General features: G+C 41.5%; 1 protein-coding gene and 1 pseudogene across 4 annotated transcripts; one reads left to right on the top strand and one right to left on the bottom strand.

Moving 5' to 3' along the window:
- The first annotated feature begins 2,246 nt into the window (after nt 1–2,246).
- On the top strand, nt 2,247–12,385 carry elovl1a (ELOVL fatty acid elongase 1a). Of its 3 annotated transcripts, none has more exons than XM_021613411.3 (9): nt 2,261–2,530; nt 5,660–5,767; nt 9,153–9,252; nt 9,372–9,562; nt 9,702–9,782; nt 9,917–9,973; nt 10,156–10,261; nt 10,518–10,657; nt 10,781–12,385. In XM_021613411.3, the coding sequence occupies exons 3-9, from the start codon at nt 9,192–9,194 to the stop codon at nt 11,093–11,095; spliced, it is 951 nt and encodes a 316-aa protein (XP_021469086.1). In that variant the 5' UTR covers nt 2,261–2,530; nt 5,660–5,767; nt 9,153–9,191; the 3' UTR covers nt 11,096–12,385. The 3 variants fall into 3 exon arrangements, with proteins under 3 accessions (XP_021469085.1, XP_021469086.1, XP_021469087.1); XM_021613412.3 differs by having other exon boundaries at nt 2,269–2,530; nt 5,668–5,767; XM_021613410.3 differs by lacking the exon at nt 5,660–5,767 and having other exon boundaries at nt 2,247–2,530.
- On the bottom strand, nt 12,263–13,918 carry LOC110530967 (cell division cycle protein 20 homolog; annotated as a pseudogene). The gene is made up of 7 exons (XR_016482761.1): nt 13,902–13,918; nt 13,647–13,728; nt 13,388–13,482; nt 12,935–13,163; nt 12,678–12,803; nt 12,387–12,504; nt 12,263–12,282 (listed from the first exon to the last, which is right to left on the bottom strand). The product of XR_016482761.1 is annotated as a cell division cycle protein 20 homolog (transcript).
- Between the last annotated feature and the right edge of the window lie 4,019 nt (nt 13,919–17,937).

Below are 17,937 nucleotides of genomic sequence, written 5' to 3'. Positions count from 1 at the left end.
AACAAATATGGACCTCCACAAGTCTGGTTCATCCTTGGGAGCAATTTCCAAAAGCTACCACGTTCATCTGTACAAACAATAGTACGCAAGTATAAACACCATGGGACCACGCAGCCATCATACCGCTCAGGAAGGAGCAAAGGACCTTGTGAAGATGCTGGAGGAAACAGGTACAAAAGTATCTATATCTACAGTAAAACGAGTCCTATATCGACATAACCTGAAAGGCCACTCAGCAAGGAAGAAGCCATTGCTCCAAAACTACCATAAAAATACAGAATATGGTTTGCAACTGCACATGGGGACAAAGATCGTACTTTTTGGAGAAAGGTCCTCTGGTCTGATGAAACAAAAATCGAACTGTATGGCCATAATGACCATCGTTACGTTTGGAGGGAAAAAGTGGGATGCTTGCAAGCCGAAGAACACCATCCCAACCATGAAGCATGGGGGTGGCAGCATCATGTTGTGTCGGTGCTTTGCTGAAGGAGGGGCTGGTGCACTTCACAAAATAGATGGCATCATGAGGGAGGAAAATTATTTGGATATATTGAAGCAACATCTCAAGACATCAGTCAGGAAGTTAAAGCTTGGTTGCAAATGGGTCTTCCAAATGAACAATGACCCCAAGCATACTTCCAAAGTTGTGGCAAAATGGCTTAAGGACCACATATTCAAGGTATTGGAGTTGCCATCACAAAGCCCTGACCTCAATCCTGTGGGCAGAACTGAAAAAGTGTGTGTGAGCAAGGAGGCCTACAAACCTGACTCAGTTACACCAGCTCTGTCAGGAGGAATGGGCCAAAATTCACCCAACTTATTGTGGGAAGCTTGTGGAAGGCTACCTGAAACGTTTGACCCACGTTAAACAAATAAAGGCAGTCCTACCAAATACTAATTGAATGTATGTAAACTTCTGACCCACTGGGAATGTGGTGAAATAAATAAAAGCTGAAATAAAGCATTCTCTCTACTATTATTCTGACATTTCACATTCTTAAAGTAAAGTGGTGTTCCTAACTGACCTAAGACAGGGAATTTTTACTAGGATAAAATGTCAGGAATTGTGAAACTGAGTTTAAATGTATTTGGCTAAGGTGTATGTAAACTTCCGACTTCAACTGTTTCTAGCACTACCTAGCCTGATTGCTTGCTAACACCCACATGAAACCAACGCTAATGTAGCTATCCAAATTGTGTTATGTGGAAATGAACTGTAAGCAGCCAGGTAATCATCACGTAATGATGATGGTATATGGCCTTTTACAGAGTATCCCCCCGTGTGCTTTCCCCCAGTGAAAGTCCTAAAGCACTGTGTAAACCCACACAGTTCTCAATGTCTTTTTGTATGTTCTTTGTTTGCCTGTACACTGCTCGTTTCCAGATTCTTCTCATTCCAGTCGCCCTTTAATTCCAGTGTAAGGATGAGTGAGTACATTTCAAGGCCGTTCTTCCACTACCACGCCCATCACCAGTTCTCAGTGCCTGAGGAACAGGTAGAACCAGTGCTACTGGGAGATAGTGGAACCTGTCATACTGTGGCGGTGTACAGTAAGTAGGACCCACCAGCGCAAACTCCGTGCCTGTCTCTGGGTGACGATCCCTCAGGCATTAAATCCCCATTATTCCCTGTCAAATCCCTATTCCTCATAATTATTCACCTGTAGCTCTGACTCTGGGTTGACGATTGGGTTTTATGATTATGATGATCAGAATTACAATGATGTAAAGATTGATGATGATACTAATTGAAACAGGGAAATTATAGGAGCATCAGAAATGGATGTTTTCTCAAACTTCAATATCACTAACATGTACTAAAAATTCTAAGAGCAAAGTTCCTCAAATTATATTGTTGCTAGCAAATTATTCCTGAATATCAATGCTTTGCAATTTTATGTTGAGCTCCCAAGCAATGGGAAGACAGATATTTTCCAATCCTTTTACATTTTCATTAGTCATTCTTGTCACATATGGGATGTTAGTTTTTGTTACATACATGTGTGCTATGTGATGGGGGGCCATTGTTTAACAAAGAGACCATTCAATCTCTCAAGAGGTCGCTACTGGATTCTCCCTCACTTACTACCTTCAGATACACAACCTTCTCAGACGACCAATGGCCAATCCCTCTTTTTCTGCTAAACCAATCAGAGAGAGGTAGTGGTTAGGGGAGCGAGAGTCTAGATGTTGAAACAGGGTGTGGTCCTGAAACTAGGTGGGCGTTGTCACTAAGTAGTGTGCTTGGCCTTGAGGGTTTAAATCTGAGTTGAATGAGTCATATAGCTGTCCTCATCTCTCTCTTTCTGACTTAATCTGCCCTGGCTTTATGTGGCCTATTTCTAGACCGTCAAACTTTTGAGGACTTCAAGGAAGAAACAAGCACTCTTTTTTTATTTTCTTCAGTTAATCTCTCTTTGACTCTTCTGTTTTGCTGGGCCTGGATCATTGTGAGCTCAGTGGTTGTGACTCTCTTGTATATGTGCCTGAAGGACTGACGATTTGGGCAGAGTACAGGACAACTCGGCAGGTGAGTCTTGTGTTACCAGTGACGCTCAGTGTTATACTCCATCTAACACTGCTGTCTATTTACTTTACTTCAAGTTTTTTACTCTTATAACACATACCCAAACTGTCAGGGCAGGTTTTCCTTTTACCTGTAGGTCTTGTATTGAGACCCTTGGTGGATATGATGACACTTTTACCTGTAGGTCTTGTATTGAGACCCTTGGTGGATATGATGACACTTTTACCTGTAGGTCTTGTATTGAGACCCTTGGTGGATATGATGACACTTTTACCTGTAGGTCTTGTATTGAGACCCTTGGTGGATATGATGACACTTTTACCTGTAGGTCTTGTATTGAGACCCTTGGTGGATATGATGACACTTTTACCTGTAGGTCTTGTATTGAGACCCTTGGTGGATATGATGACACTTTTACCTGTAGGTCTTGTATTGAGACCCTTGGTGGATATGATGACACTTTTACCTGTAGGTCTTGTATTGAGACCCTTGGTGGATATGATGACACTTTTGCCTGTAGGTCTTGTATTGAGACCCTTGGTGGATATGATGACACTTTTACCTGTAGGTCTTGTATTGAGACCCTTGGTGGATATGATGACACTTTTACCTGTAGGTCTTGTATTGAGACCCTTGGTGGATATGATGACACTTTTGCCTGTAGGTCTTGTATTGAGACCCTTGGTGGATATGATGACTGTCCCATCTTTGTCATGTGTGCAATTGGTTTTATTGCATTGTATGGAAATGACATAAAAAGTAGTGTCCCACATTCATTCTCTCGCTCTCTCTGTCCTTAGTTTGCCGGCTCACCTCCATCCCATTCCATCTTCCTGTCATTTTTCTCAATCAACTCCTCATCCATTCCTATCTAGTGACCTCATACCACATACTGGCTGTTCAAACCAGTTCACCTCTCTGCCTCACCTGTTTGACTGTCTATGTTAGTCATTGAGAGAACACTTCATTGTCTAAGGAGTAGCTAAGGAAATGTTAAATACTGCTGAACAAGCACTTTGTAAAACTACTGCCATATATACAATTTTAAAAAACATTACATTTCACAAGACATTAAGGGTGTGCCCTTTTGTACATGTGTGTGTATAGTGCGTATGTTATCGTGTGTATGCGTGTCTGTCTCTTCAGACCCTGCTGTGTGCTAGTAGTAGTTTAAACAGACCGCTCGGTGCAATCAATATGTTGATACTTCTGTAGTGATGGAGTCAATCTCTCCTCTACCTTGAGCCAGGAGAGATTGACATGCATCTTTATTAATGTTCGCTCTCAATGTACATCTAAGGGCCAGCCGTGCAGTCCTGTTTTTGGCCAATTGTAAGTCCCTCTTTGTGTCACATGACCACATGACTGAACAGTAGTCCAGGTGCCACAAAACTAGGGCCTGTAGGACCTGCCTTGTTGATCGCGTTCTTAAGCAGGCAGAGCAGAGCTTTATTATGGACAGACCTCTCCCCATCTTAGCTACTGTGGCATCAATATGTTTTGACCATGACAGTTTACAATCCAGGCTTTCCCCAAGCAGTTTAGTCTCCTCAACTTGCTCAATATCCACATTATTCATAAGGTTTTGTTTAGGTTTTAGTGAATAATTTGTCCCAAATACAATGCTTTTAGTTTTAGAAATATTTAGTACAAACTTGTTTCTTGACACCCATTCTGAAACTGACTGCAGCTATTTAAGTGTTGCAGTGATTTCACTTGCTGTGGTATCTGACGTGTATAATGTTAAGTCATCAGCATACATAGCGATCAGGCTTTCTCAGTGGTAGGTCATTAGTAAAGATTGAAAAAGGTAAGGGGCCTAGACCGCTGCCCTGGGGAATGCCTGACTCTACCTAGATTAGGCTTCCATTAAAGAACACCCTTGGTGTTCTGTTAGATGGGTAACTCTCAATCCACAATATAGCAGAAGTTTTCCCAGCAGCAGATTATGATCAATAATGTCAGCCACTGAAGTCTAACACAACAGCTCCCACCTTTTTTATTATCAATTTATTGTAGCCAATCATCCGTAATTTGTGTAAGTGCATGTACATGTTGAATGCCCTTCGTATAATCGTTCAGAAAATGTGTTGTATTTTGTTTTTTGTTTTTTCCTGTGAAATGGCGTATCTGGACAAACACCATTTTTTTTCACCCCCAAAGGTTTACTGAGGGTTGGTAACAGGCTGATTAGTTCGCTGTTTGAGCTACTAAAGGGGGACTTACTATTCTTGGGTAGTGGAATGACTTTAGCTTCCCTCCAGGCCTGAGGGCACACACTTTCTTAGATTGAAGAGATGTCAAATAGGACTGGCAATATCATCCTCAGAAATTTTCCATCCAAGTTGTCAGACCCCGGTGGCTTGTCATTATTGATAGACCAAAACATTTTCACCTCTTCCACACTCACATTTTAGAATGCAAAATTATAATGCTTGTCTTTTGTTATTTGGTCAGTTATGCATGGATGTGTCAGACTTGTTTGCCATTCATTTTTCCTCATCCCTCTCAACCATAAAATGTTTAAATTCCTCAATCCACTGGGATTTATAAATTGAGTCATTTTCTTAGTGGGTGCATGCTTATTAGTAACTGAAATTATTCATTTCATAAACGTGTCCAGTGTAGTGTTTGGTTGCTCCTCATTACACACCACAGACCAGTAAATATGCTTTACATCTTCAGCATAGAACTTCTTGTATGACCTCTTATACACTATATTAGGACCAGACTTTGGAACTTTGGTTTTTCTAGATATGGCTACTATATTATTATCTATACATCCTATGGATTTGGATACTGCTTTAGAGCATATTTCTGCAGCATTAGTTAAGATATATAATCAATACATTCCTATGCTGTTTGTAAATACACTGGTAGGTTCACTGATAACCTGAACCAGGTTGCAGGCACTAGTTACAGTTTGACGCTTTTTTGGGTGGGCAGCTTGACAGCTAGTCAATATTTAGGTTGATATTACATACATTATCAAGCATTTCACACATTATCCAGATACTGACAATTAGCACTTGGTGGTCTATAGCAACTACCTACAAGAATGGGCTTTAGGTGAGGCAGGTGAACCTGTAGGCATATTACTTCAACAGCATTTGACATGAGATCTTCTCTAAGCTTTACAGGAATATGACTGAACATAAACGGCAACACCTCCTACCATTGGCATTCCTGCCTCTTCTGAAGATGTTGAAACCATGTATTGCTACCACTGTATCATCAAAGGTATTATATTATTTGAGTTCAGAGATAGTCAGTATATGAATGTTATGTTACTAGTTATCGATTTCATGAACATTGTTACTTAGGCTACATACGTTAATATGGGCGATTTTTATTTATTTATTATTTATTTTATTTTTATTTATTTTTTCCTCACTTTTCTGGGATTCTTGACAGCTCAACGACAACATGGTGGGAATGATTTGAGCAAGGCTTGGGTCACTGATAAATCATTGTCTGTTTGTGAGAATATGATTTTATTAGTTAAGTGGACAGATTGATTTTAGTTTGACTCGATGCTAAAGCCTATATAGTAGATGCATTATACAGTGCATTCAGACCCCTTTAATTTTTCCACATTTGTTACGTTACAGCCTTATTCTGAAATTGATTAAACTATTTTATATACACTGCTCAACAAAATAAAGGGAATACTAAAATAACACATCCTAGATCTGAATGAATGAAATATTCTTATTAAATACTTTTGTATTTACATAGTTGAATGTGCTGACAACAAAATCACACTAATTATCAATGGAAATCAAATTTATCAACCCATGGAGGTCTGGATTTGGAGTCACACTCAAAATTAAAGTGGAATTTCCACACTACAGGCTGATCCAACTTTGATGTAATGTCCTTAAAACAAGTCAAAATGAGGCTCAGTAGTGTGTGTGGCCTCCACGTGCCTGTATGACCTTCCTACAATGCCTGGGCATGCTCCTGATGAGGTGGTGAATGGTCTCCTGAGGGATCTCCTCCCAGACCTGGACTAAAGCATCCGTCAACTCCTGGACAGTCTGTGGTGCAACGTGGCGTTGGTGGATGGAGCGAGACATGGCCCAGATGTGCTCAATTGGATTCAGGTCTGGGGAATGGGCGGGCCAGTCCATAGCATCAATACGTTCCTCTTGCAGGAACTGCTGACACACTCCAGCCACATGAGGTCTAGCATTGTCTTGCATTAGGAGGAACCCAGGGCCAACCGCACCAGCATATGGTCTCACAAGGGGTCTGAGGATCTCATCTCGGTACCTAATGGCAGTCAGGCTACCTCTGGTGAGCACTTGGAGGGCTGTGCGGCCCCCCAAAGAAATGCCACCCCACACCATGACTGACCCAAACCGGCCATGCTGGAGGATGTTGCAGGCAGCAGAACGTTCTCCACGGCGTCTCCAGACTCTGTCACGTCTGTCATGTGCTCAGTGTGAACCTGCTTTCATCTGTGAAGAGCACAGGGCGCCAGTGGCGAACTTGCCAATCTTTGTGTTCTCTGGCAAATGCCAAACGTCCTGCACGGTGTTGGGCTGTAAAGCACAACCCCCACCTGTGGACGTCGGGCCCTCATGGAGTCTGTTTCTGACCGTTTGAGCAGACACATGCACATTTGTGGCCTGCTGGAGGTCATTTTGCAGGGCTCTGGCAGTGCTCCTCCTGCTCCTCCTTGCAAAAATGTGGAGGTAGCGGTCCTGTTGCTGGGTTGTTGCCCTCCTACGGCCTCCTCCACGTCTCCTGATGTACTGGCCTGTCTCCTGGTAGCGCCTCCATGCTCTGGACACTACGCTGACAGACACAGCAAACCAGTGTATATACTGCTAGAAAAAATAAAGTGAACACTTAAACAACACAATGTAACTCCAAGTCAATCACACTTCTGTGAAATCAAACTGTCCACTTAGGAAGCAACACTGATTGACAATACATTTCACATGCTGTTGTGCAAATGGAATAGACAACAGGTGGAAATTATAGGCAATTAGCAAGACACCCCCAATAAAGGAATGGTTCTGCAGGTGGTGACCACAGACCACTTCTCAGTTCCTATGCTTCCTGGCTGATGTTTTGGTCACTTTTGAATGCTGGTGGTGCTTTCACTCTAGTGGTAGCATGAGACGGAGCGTACAACCCACACAAGTGGCTCAGGTAGTGCAGCTCATCCAGGATGGCACATCAATGCGAACTATGGCAAGAAGGTTTGCTGTGTCTGTCAGTGTAGTGTCCAGAGCATGGAGGTGCTACCAGGAGTCGCCTCTTCACTGTTGAGACTGGTGTTTTGTGGGTACTATTTAATGAAGCTGCCAGTTGAGGACTTGTGAGGTGTCTTTCTAAAACTAGACACTAATGTACTTGTCCTCTTGCTCAGTTGTGCACCGGGGCCTCCCACTCTTTCTGTTCTGGTTAGTGCCAGTTTGCACTGTTCTGTGAAGGGCGTAATACACAGCGTTGTACCAGATCTTCAGTTTCTTGGCAATTTCTAGCATGGAAAAGCCTTAATTTCTCAGAACAAGAATAGACTGACGAATTTCAGAAGGAAGTTCTTTGTTTCTGCCCATTTTGAACCTGTAATCGAACCCACACATGCTGATACTCAACTCGTCTAAAGAAGGCCCGTTTTATTGCTTCAAGCAGGACAACCGTTTTTAGCTGTGCTAACATAATTGCAACAGGGTTTTCTAATGATCATTAGCCTTTTTTAAAATGATAAACTTGGATTAGCAATCACATCGTGCCAGTGGAACACAGGAGTGATGGTTGCTGATGCTGAATGAGCCTCTGTACGCCTATGTAGATATTCCATTCAAAATCTGCTGTTTCCAGCTACAATAGTCTTTTACAACATTAACAATGTCTACACTGTATTTTTTATCAATTTGATGTTATTTTAATGGACAAAAAATGTGATTTTTCTTTCAAAAATAAGGACCTTTTCTAAGTGACCCCAAACTTTTGAATGGTAGTATATTTGAAATAGTATTTGAACCCAAGTCTGATTTTATATCCATGGCTAATAGTTGAATATAACACTTGGCTATTATAGAAAAGTGACAGTAATATTACAAAGGCTACTTATGAATATTCCCAGTAGGATCTATTTGACATTGACTGACATACAGTACATGGCCAAATGGACTAAAGTGCCCTCTGCAACGGTTTTTATTGTTGTGAAGCTTTTGTTTGTCTATCAATATCCCCTTATAATACCTACCGCATTGTGCCCTGGAGCAAGGCACTTTACCCCTAAGTGCACCAGGGAAGCTGCTCTGCCGCAGCCCCTGTGCTGCTTCCAGCCTGTGATGTGTCATGTTGGGTACTACGGTGACAACAATAAGAGAGTATATCTGTGCTAATGGACCAATAAAGCAAGTGTTTGTATTGTTTTATTATCAGTCCGTCATCAAAGCAGAGCCTCGTGTTCAGTTATATGATGGGCCTGTGCAGCTGCCTGTTTGTTTAGTGTGGGAGGCCATGTGGCAGTGCTTTGTTCATCATCTTACGTCTCTATAGGTCTCAGTACACATTATTGCATCCCCTGTAGGCATAACCTGCCATTATCACCACCAAATGTTTTTTTCAAGCTAATTGTATTTTTGTCTGTATATTTCAGGGTTTTTTGACTGAATAAAGGAGAAAAGAGGCCATCAAGATGCTGCGAGAAGTGGAATCCAATATTATGGTGTTTTATGAGTATGTATTGCAGAGAACGGGTGAGTGCTTTCGCATGAGTTTATATTTTATTTTAATTTTCATCAATTTGGTGATTTGCAGTTTGTACCATACTGTATTGTGGTCTCAAATATTGAATTGCTTGATTTCTTGTCCTCAGACCACCGGTTGTTGCCCTACCCGTTGATGCGGACCCCCTTCCAGATGACCAGCATCCTGATGGGCTATGTGTTCTTCTCGCTGTACGCAGGGCCTCTGTTGATGGCCAACCGCAAGCCATATAACCTCAAAACAGCCATGATCATCTATAACTTCAGCATGGTGTCCCTAAATGCCTTCCTAGTCTATGAGGTGAGCAAATCATTTAGTTATTCAGGAGAATGAAAGTTCTTCAAAGAGCCTTGTTGTGAAGACCTACTATACTGTAGTAAGACTTTTCCCAGCGTTTATGAATTGATGTGACAGCGAGTTCTGTGCTTTGCCTTTGCAGTTCCTGATGTCAGGATGGGGAACCACTTTTACCTGGAGATGTGACCTGTGTGACTACTCAAGCAACCCACGGGCTCTAAGGGTATATATCTTGTTGTTTTTTTGAGAGAATCTGTATTGCATCTCCATGAAATGTGTGTTTTACTTTACATTCAAATATGCATATGTGATTTTTATTCTGTGCTATTTGTCTGTACTTTTTTCTCTTTTTGTCAGATGGTTCAAGTGGCCTGGTGGTTTTTGTTCTCTAAATTCACTGAGCTTCTGGACACCGTAAGAGCGATTTCTCTATCAGAACATCATGTTTGTGAATAAAATGTTTGATGCTAGCTTAAATCATTTAGATTTTGTACATATTCTGACTGCATCTTTCTCCGACACCCTTAGTAAAATACAAATGGAGATTTCTGAACAATGTTTGCTTTAAGTAACTTGAGCTCTTGTCTGATTTTCAGTTTTTCTTTGTGTTGCGTAAGAAACACAGCCAGATCACATTTCTACATGTCTTCCATCACTCCTTCATGCCCTTCACGTGGTGGTGGGGAATTACCATTGCTCCTGGTAAGCTTGACCTCTGACCTCATCACAATGCAGTGTGCTTACAGCTGGTCATGTAACCTGTTTAACATTAACTTTTTTTGGGGGGGGGGGGGGTTGTTTAAAAAAATCTTTATCACAACGAATCTTCTGCAATTTTACAAGGGAATAAGAACACTAAACAAAATCCATTTAGTAACATTCATTTTGTTATCCCCCTGTGATTTAAGAATTACTCTCGGATTACGTTTGTTTTAATACTGTCTTTGTGAACCTCCAGCAGGGGGAATGAGCTCGTTCCATGCCATGGTCAACTGCTGTGTCCACGTCATCATGTACACCTACTACGGCCTGTCCGCTGCCGGACCTCGCTTCCAAAAATACCTCTGGTGGAAGAAGTACATGACCGCAATCCAGCTGGTGGGTGTTATTTCTTAATGATGTACTATTGGAAGAAAGTATGTTAAAGGGGAGCATTTGTGGATAGCTGTGAATTGGTGACTCCCGTGCAAACTTCACATCAAAATGTTCTTCCTTCTATAGATCCAGTTTGTGCTGATCTCACTTCACATCTCTCAGTACTACTTCATGGAGAAGTGTGACTTTCAGGTGCCCATGTTCATTCACCTTATCTGGATGTACGGCACCTTCTTCTTCCTACTATTCTCCAACTTCTGGATTCAGGCCTACGTGAAGGGGAAACGGCTGCCTACGGCAACTATGGAGAAGCTAAAGCAGAATGCCGTTATTAACGGCGACGTTACAGTGGTCATCAACAGCAAGCCACTGGAGAATAGCAACGGGACAGCACATCGTGTCAACGGCCATAACCAACTAGGCAAAGTGAAGGAAGTCTAGTTTCGTCCTTTTGGAAGGGGGGGGGAAAACAACTGTCTGAAGGAGCCTGAAATGCCAAAGATTCCAAGAAAGTATACTCTTAGCTACTGATCACTTTATATTTATCTGCAGTTCGTGGAATATGAATGGCGTTATGGACTTGGCAGTTATTCCCTACTTGCCACACTTTTAAATTGTGGGTAGTTGAGGGAACATGGTGTGTTTTAACTGTACGTCACTAATACCTCAAACCCAGGCTTGAAATGGACTCTTCTGGTTTGACTGGAACACACTTGTAAATACAGTTACTTTCAAAGAGGTGGTGTTTGTCACTGACCAACTCAGTCATTACTTTGAGGCACAAGACAGCAGCATTCTTGATAAGGGTCCTCCAGGTCAGGCCTCACCTGTTGCTTTCCAGCATAGGGCAATCAGAGTGGATGTCTGGTAAATTGCATTCATTGTTTGACACTGAACATTACTCACACCCGAATTTGTCTGCAATAGCTATTGGAGAAGTTCTAGGAACTGTGCTGAGTCAGCAACATGCCCAATATTATGCACTCTAGAAAATAATGAAAAGGGTTTTGAACTCAACTGACTAGTTAAAAGGTTACAAATAACATTGAGTGCCCTAACAGTATTTGCAATAACACTAGTTATTAATCATTATCAAGTGGCAGCAAAATATTCAAAGGCAAGAAAATATTTTTCAGTGAATTAAAAAAGTACACAATTCAGAGGCGATCTATAACTTAAACAATACAGAAGTCCATTATCGGATAGCTGTGTGTATAATGCTGCTAGTGGACTTCATCTAATTTGCCTTCTTTTTGACTGGATCCAGCTCAAAGCTCTTCCAGAACCGGACAGTTTCATCACCAGATACAGTGACAATAGTCGAGCAGTCTGTCCTCATGACCTGGGGTGAATAAAAACAGTTTAAAGTTTGTTTTGAACTTTCGACACCTGAATAAATCCAAGGTTAGTTTGAAATGTGTGCTCCAAGACCATCTGCAAGATACACAGCCCAAACACGGACTTCCCCACAATTCCCAACCAATGCAGCTCTGGTACGAGTCCTCAATTTGAATGGGTTGATAGTTGGAGAAATTGCTTGAGCTGCACTGAGAATTTGAGAAGTATGATGGACTACGATAGAGTTACAGCGTCAGACAATGCTCTTTGTCAACTGACATTAATGACAACTGCACAGAGCCGTTAAGTTTACACATAGTGAATGAATAGCAGTTTCAGACAAGCATTGCTAAAACATCTGCATGTGACCAATAAAATTTGATTTGACACTTACCATTGAGCTCTGCCACTTCAGTCAAGGAGGGGTACTACCAGATGACTACGTTGTTGTGGGAATATCCGTGGCTGGAGACCAATTCCTTGTAGTTTGGCGCAAACATCAAAGAGGAGATCTGTAAGGCAGATTAGAACACTAGTTAACTTCAGATCATACGGGATAGCAGTTATGGAAAGTAAACACTTAAAAAATGGCTGGTATGCAAATACACATGCGGCTATGACTGAGCAAGGCCCTGGAGGTAATAACAAGGTACATTTTGTTAGAGTTCAAGGTGGGTGCAGTTACCTGAGACCGAGTGTCCAGACCATTGATGCAGGAGCCACAGTTGACATTCCAGATGCGGATGTGGCAGTCTCTGGTGCCACCTCCAGAAGCAAGAATGTTGTGTTCCCATGGGCACCAGGCCAAAGCCTAAAACATTTTTGCAAGAGAAATTAGTGTGCAGCAAAGTGTCATGTAATACAAACAACTCCTTCCTTCAATAATAACATTTTAGTTTTGAATTTCACAGCAAGATATTTTTAAGTTAAAAATTTGTTCACCTTGACTGCTCCTTGGTGCTCACTGAAGAAGTGGATAGAACTGCTGCCTTAGCCACTACCATCCTGCACATCTGACCACACATACACCAGGTTGTCGTTGCCTCCAGAGGCCAGGTATCTTCCGTCAGGGGACCACTTCAGCCCACACACATCCTGAGAGTGCCCAGACAGGGTGAGGTGGTCGGCTACCCTCACATCATGGTGGTAGATGTGACCCGATCTGGAGCCTCTTGAAAAAACAAATCATAAAATGTTTAAACACTAACGCTATTTTTGCTCAGTTGACAAATGAAGTGATCAGATTAGTCAAAAGATGAATAATTGGGAAAAAGATTAGAATTGAGCTGCCTGTTTAGACAGACTAGAACATCTTGAGCATAAGTATCACAAAAGATCCTGGCAGGACAGAGACTTGACATTTCCAAATTTGACATTCAAGACATGATTCTTTACCTGGAGAGAATATAATCGTTCCAACTCAGGCTGGCAACTCTGGCAGTGTGGCTGGCCATGCTGCGTAGACACTTCTGGTTCTCCACATCCCACAACTACGGTAAGTCAAATTCAGGTGAAATATTAAAAACAGAAAACATCAAATTATTCTCCCCAACACCATAACATTGCAATGAAGCCAAATATTTAGATGAGTACTGGGTGTTCACTTCAGACATTTACATGAACTTTGCAGATGGAGCGCGAGGAGGACTGTCACCCTGGGCTGCGTCTCACAGGTAAACTGTTGTGAAGGGCAACCGCTAAAAGGTTCCGACTGCTCCAGTCCAGTAGGTTCAAATCTGTGGGAAGAGAAAGGTAAATAAATTGTTAAGTCAGTTAAAAGAACACTCCTGCCACCACAACTAATAAAATTAAGTCGATAGAGTAGAGATGAAAGGGCCGGATCCCAATTTGAGAGAGTTGCTTTAATCACTTTCTGCAAATTTCCCACTGAAATCTATGTGTTATTTACATAAACAGCAGGCCCATGTTTCACTCACAGCTAGGACTACTCTCCAGGTAGGTAGGTTACTGGCCATTTACTGTGCTGGCAGGAGCTCTAAGATATACCTCTAGGATAAGTCCCTCTGTACCTTCTCACCAGACAGGTTTTTAGACATTTGTGGTGGTGTTGGCAGGAGACACAGAAATCATTTTGGAGTTCAGAAGCTTTTAAGAAACTGTCGGACACTGATGATATGTATCTGGTCTTTTTGGGACAGACTGGGATAGAAACTTGACTGTAGAGGACTTTCAGGTTGTTCTGGTAACCTGCAAAGAAAAAGAATGGAACATTAGATTTTGATATCAATAATCAACTGACAAGTCACACCATCATTACCAGTGGTAGGCCTACCTTCTGGAGCATTCAAGGATTTTCCTCCCAGATGCAAGATCTTTGCCTCACCAATGTCATATCCATTGAGTGACAGACCAAGCCTTCTGGTTCTACTACAAAGACAAATGTGCAGCTGTTGACTTACAATGCATTAACTAAATGTGCTGATGTGCAATGTTAAAGAGCCTCACTGATGTTGCTGTGGAGGGGTTTGTGGCCATAGGCTCATTTTTCTTTGAAAGCAGGAAGCTTCCCAAGTCCATCTGTTTGTTATTCCTAGTGGGAATGTAACAGTCCCCACTGGCCTTTGAAGTTGTGCACTTACCATTTTTACCTAAGAAAGAGAGGGGCAAATTAGTGGAACCATTGGTGAAACTACTGACAGCCAACAGTGCCACACCCATAGACAGTTGAAAGGCAGTAAACAGAAGCAAATGCAGTTGGGAAAAGGTGAAAAGCATAATAGTTAGCTACCTGCTAAAGAGCGCTGGTGTTGGCACTGTTGGTAGACGTGGACGAAATGGCTTTTCTTTGCCTCCTCACCATGGGCGCGTTTGTGATTGGCATATCAAGCTTCAGAATGCTATGAATGCCATTCTTGAATCCATATTGGGCCATGTTCGAATCTGCCTTTTGGGCTCCCTGCAGGGTACAATAATAAATCCACATTTTTGTTTAACTATACTAACAAAAACGTATATAGTTACTTTGCTAAATAAAATGCACATGTAGCTAATCTTTGCCAACTCAATTCACTGACGTTAGTTCTAATGTTACATCAAATTAAACGGATAATGTTAACTCTCTAACGTTAGCGACCTGGCAAATTTGCTGCCTTTCCCCGTCATTTAGTATTTACATTCCATTCAACAAAACATTCAATGTCGGTGTTAACAAACGTGTGCTACGCTACTTAATCCAACTTAATTCCACACGTTTTTATTGAGAAAATGTACTTTAGCGTCCCAAACTTTACCGGTACGTGTTAAGTAAGTCAAATTCGACATTTCAAAATAACAATGACGACACTTCTTTAAATGACTAAATACAGTGTAGTGATTGGTTTATTCAAAATATTTAGAAGGTAATCATGGTGGCGGAATAGTATCCGTTAGTCTGATTGGTGGAAAAGGTAGACGTCGACTTCCTGAATAATCAACGCCAAAAGAAAATCTTGTCACACTTTTTCGAAGGACAGGATAGAATCAAGAACACTGAGTATTTCAAGAGTTGATATACGTTTTTATGCGAGTAAAGTCAAACCTTGTAAAAAAAAAACAAGACAGCTATGATGGAAACAGGAAATTTCAGTTCAATTTTATCAATGCAGATAGATAATTTGTTCGTTCACATGGTGGAATCTTTTATGTCAGTAAAAATAATTATGCGACAAAAGCAGGTGGAAAGTAATTTTTGCGCACATATTGATACAATAACCTTCATATCGAAGTAAACTTGGAGTCACGTGATGATATGGTGTGTGGTCTGGCCTCCCACTATTACTCGGAAACCATGCTATGAAGCTACAGATTAAATCAATTATCATGAATTTAACAGGGCGGTGCACCTTGATGAGTTTGACAAAATAAAAATTGAGGGTCTTATTCTGGTGACATGATAATCCTTGCTTGAATACCATTTGAAAAAGATACAAGTATTCTGGCTCGTGAGTGGTGCCAGAGGCACTTTATCTCAGTGCCAGAGGTGTCACAACAGACCCTGGTTCAATCCTGGGCTGTATCACAACACAGCTGTGATTGGGAGTCCCATAGGGTGGTGCACAATTGGCCCAGCATTGTAAATAAGAATTTGTTCTTAACTGACTAGTAAAATAAATGTATAATCTCTCATGCCTACCTGAGCTGTTGGCCCATGTGCCAAGCACAGAGTAGGCACATTTGCTATTTTACCCAACAGTTTTTGTGACCACAATGACAAAACTACAGTGCCTTGCGAAAGTATTCGGCCCCCTTGAACTTTGCGACCTATTGCCACATTTCAGGCTTCAAACATAAAGATATAAAACTGTATTTTTTTGTGAAGAATCAACAACAAGTGGGACACAATCATGAAGTGGAACAACATTTATTGGATATTTCAAACTTTTTTAACAAATCAAAAACTGAAAAATTGGGCGTGCAAAATTATTCAGCCCCCTTAAGTTAATACTTTGTAGCGCCACCTTTTGCTGCGATTACAGCTGTAAGTCGCTTGGGGTATGTCTCTATCAGTTTTGCACATCGAGAGACTGAAATGTTTTCCCATTCCTCCTTGCAAAACAGCTCGAGCTCAGTGAGGTTGGATGGAGAGCATTTGTGAACAGCAGTTTTCCGTTCTTTCCACAGATTCTCGAATGGACTTTGACTTGGCCATTCTAACACCTGGATATGTTTATTTTTGAACCATTCCATTGTAGATTTTGCTTTATGTTTTGGATCATTGTCTTGTTGGAAGACAAATCTCCGTCCCAGTCTCAGGTCTTTTGCAGACTCCATCAGGTTTTCTTCCAGAATGGTCCTGTATTTGGCTCCATCCATCTTCCCATCAATTTTAACCATCTTCCCTGTCGCTGCTGAAGTAAAGCAGGCCCAAACCATGATGCTGCCACCACCATTTTTGACAGTGGGGATGGTGTGTTTAGCTGTGTTGCTTTTACGCCAAACATAACGTTTTGCATTGTTGCCAAAAAGTTCAATTTTGGTTTCATCTGACCAGAGCACCTTCTTCCACATGTTTGGTGTCTCCCAGGTGGCTTGTGGCAAACTTTAAACAACACTTTTTATGGATATCTTTAAGAAATGGCTTTCTTCTTGCCACTCTTCCATAAAGGCCAGATTTGTGCAATATATGACTGATTGTTGTCCCATGGACAGAGTCTCCCACCTCAGCTGTAGATCTCTGCAGTTCATCCAGAGTGATCATGGGCCTCTTGGCTGCATCTCTGATCAGTCTTCTCCTTGTATGAGCTGAAAGTTTAGAGGGATGGCCAGGTCTTGGTAGATTTGCAGTGGTCTGATACTCCTTCCATTTCAATATTATCGCTTGCACAGTGCTCCTTGGGATGTTTAAAGCTTGGGAAATCTTTTTGAATCCAAATCCGGCTTTAAACTTCTTCACAACATTATCTCGGACCTGCCTGGTGTGTTCCTTGTTCTTCATGATGCTCTCTGCGCTTTTAACGGACCTCTGAGACTATCACAGTGCAGGTGCATTTATACGGAGACTTGATTACACACAGGTGGATTGTATTTATCATCATTAGTCATTTAGGTCAACATTGGATCATTCAGAGATCCTCACTGAACTTCTGGAGAGAGTTTGCTGCACTGAAAGTAAAAGGGGCTGAATAATTTTGCACGCCCAATTTTTCAGTTTTTGATTTGTTAAAAAAGTTTGAAATATCCAATAAATGTCGTTCCATTTCATGATTGTGTCCCACTTGTTGTTGATTCTTCACAAAAAAATACAGTTTTATATCTTTACGTTTGAAGCCTGAAATGTGGCAAAAGGTCGCAAAGTTCAAGGGGGGCGAATACTTTCGCAAGGCACTGTATATTGGTAGTGTTGAAAATGCAATAGAAACACATTGAACTCTAGAATTATTTTTTGTACATTAAAACTTGAGCGAAAAACTACAATTTGTGTGCACTACGTTATCACGATTTTTATC

This window comes from Oncorhynchus mykiss, chromosome 8 (assembly GCF_057628025.1).
Source record: "Oncorhynchus mykiss isolate SJ-2025 chromosome 8, ASM5762802v1, whole genome shotgun sequence".
In the NCBI taxonomy this organism is placed as follows: Eukaryota; Metazoa; Chordata; class Actinopteri; order Salmoniformes; family Salmonidae; genus Oncorhynchus; species Oncorhynchus mykiss.
The sequence above is the reverse complement of the archived record's forward strand: the minus strand, read 5'-3'. Positions and strand labels throughout refer to the sequence as shown.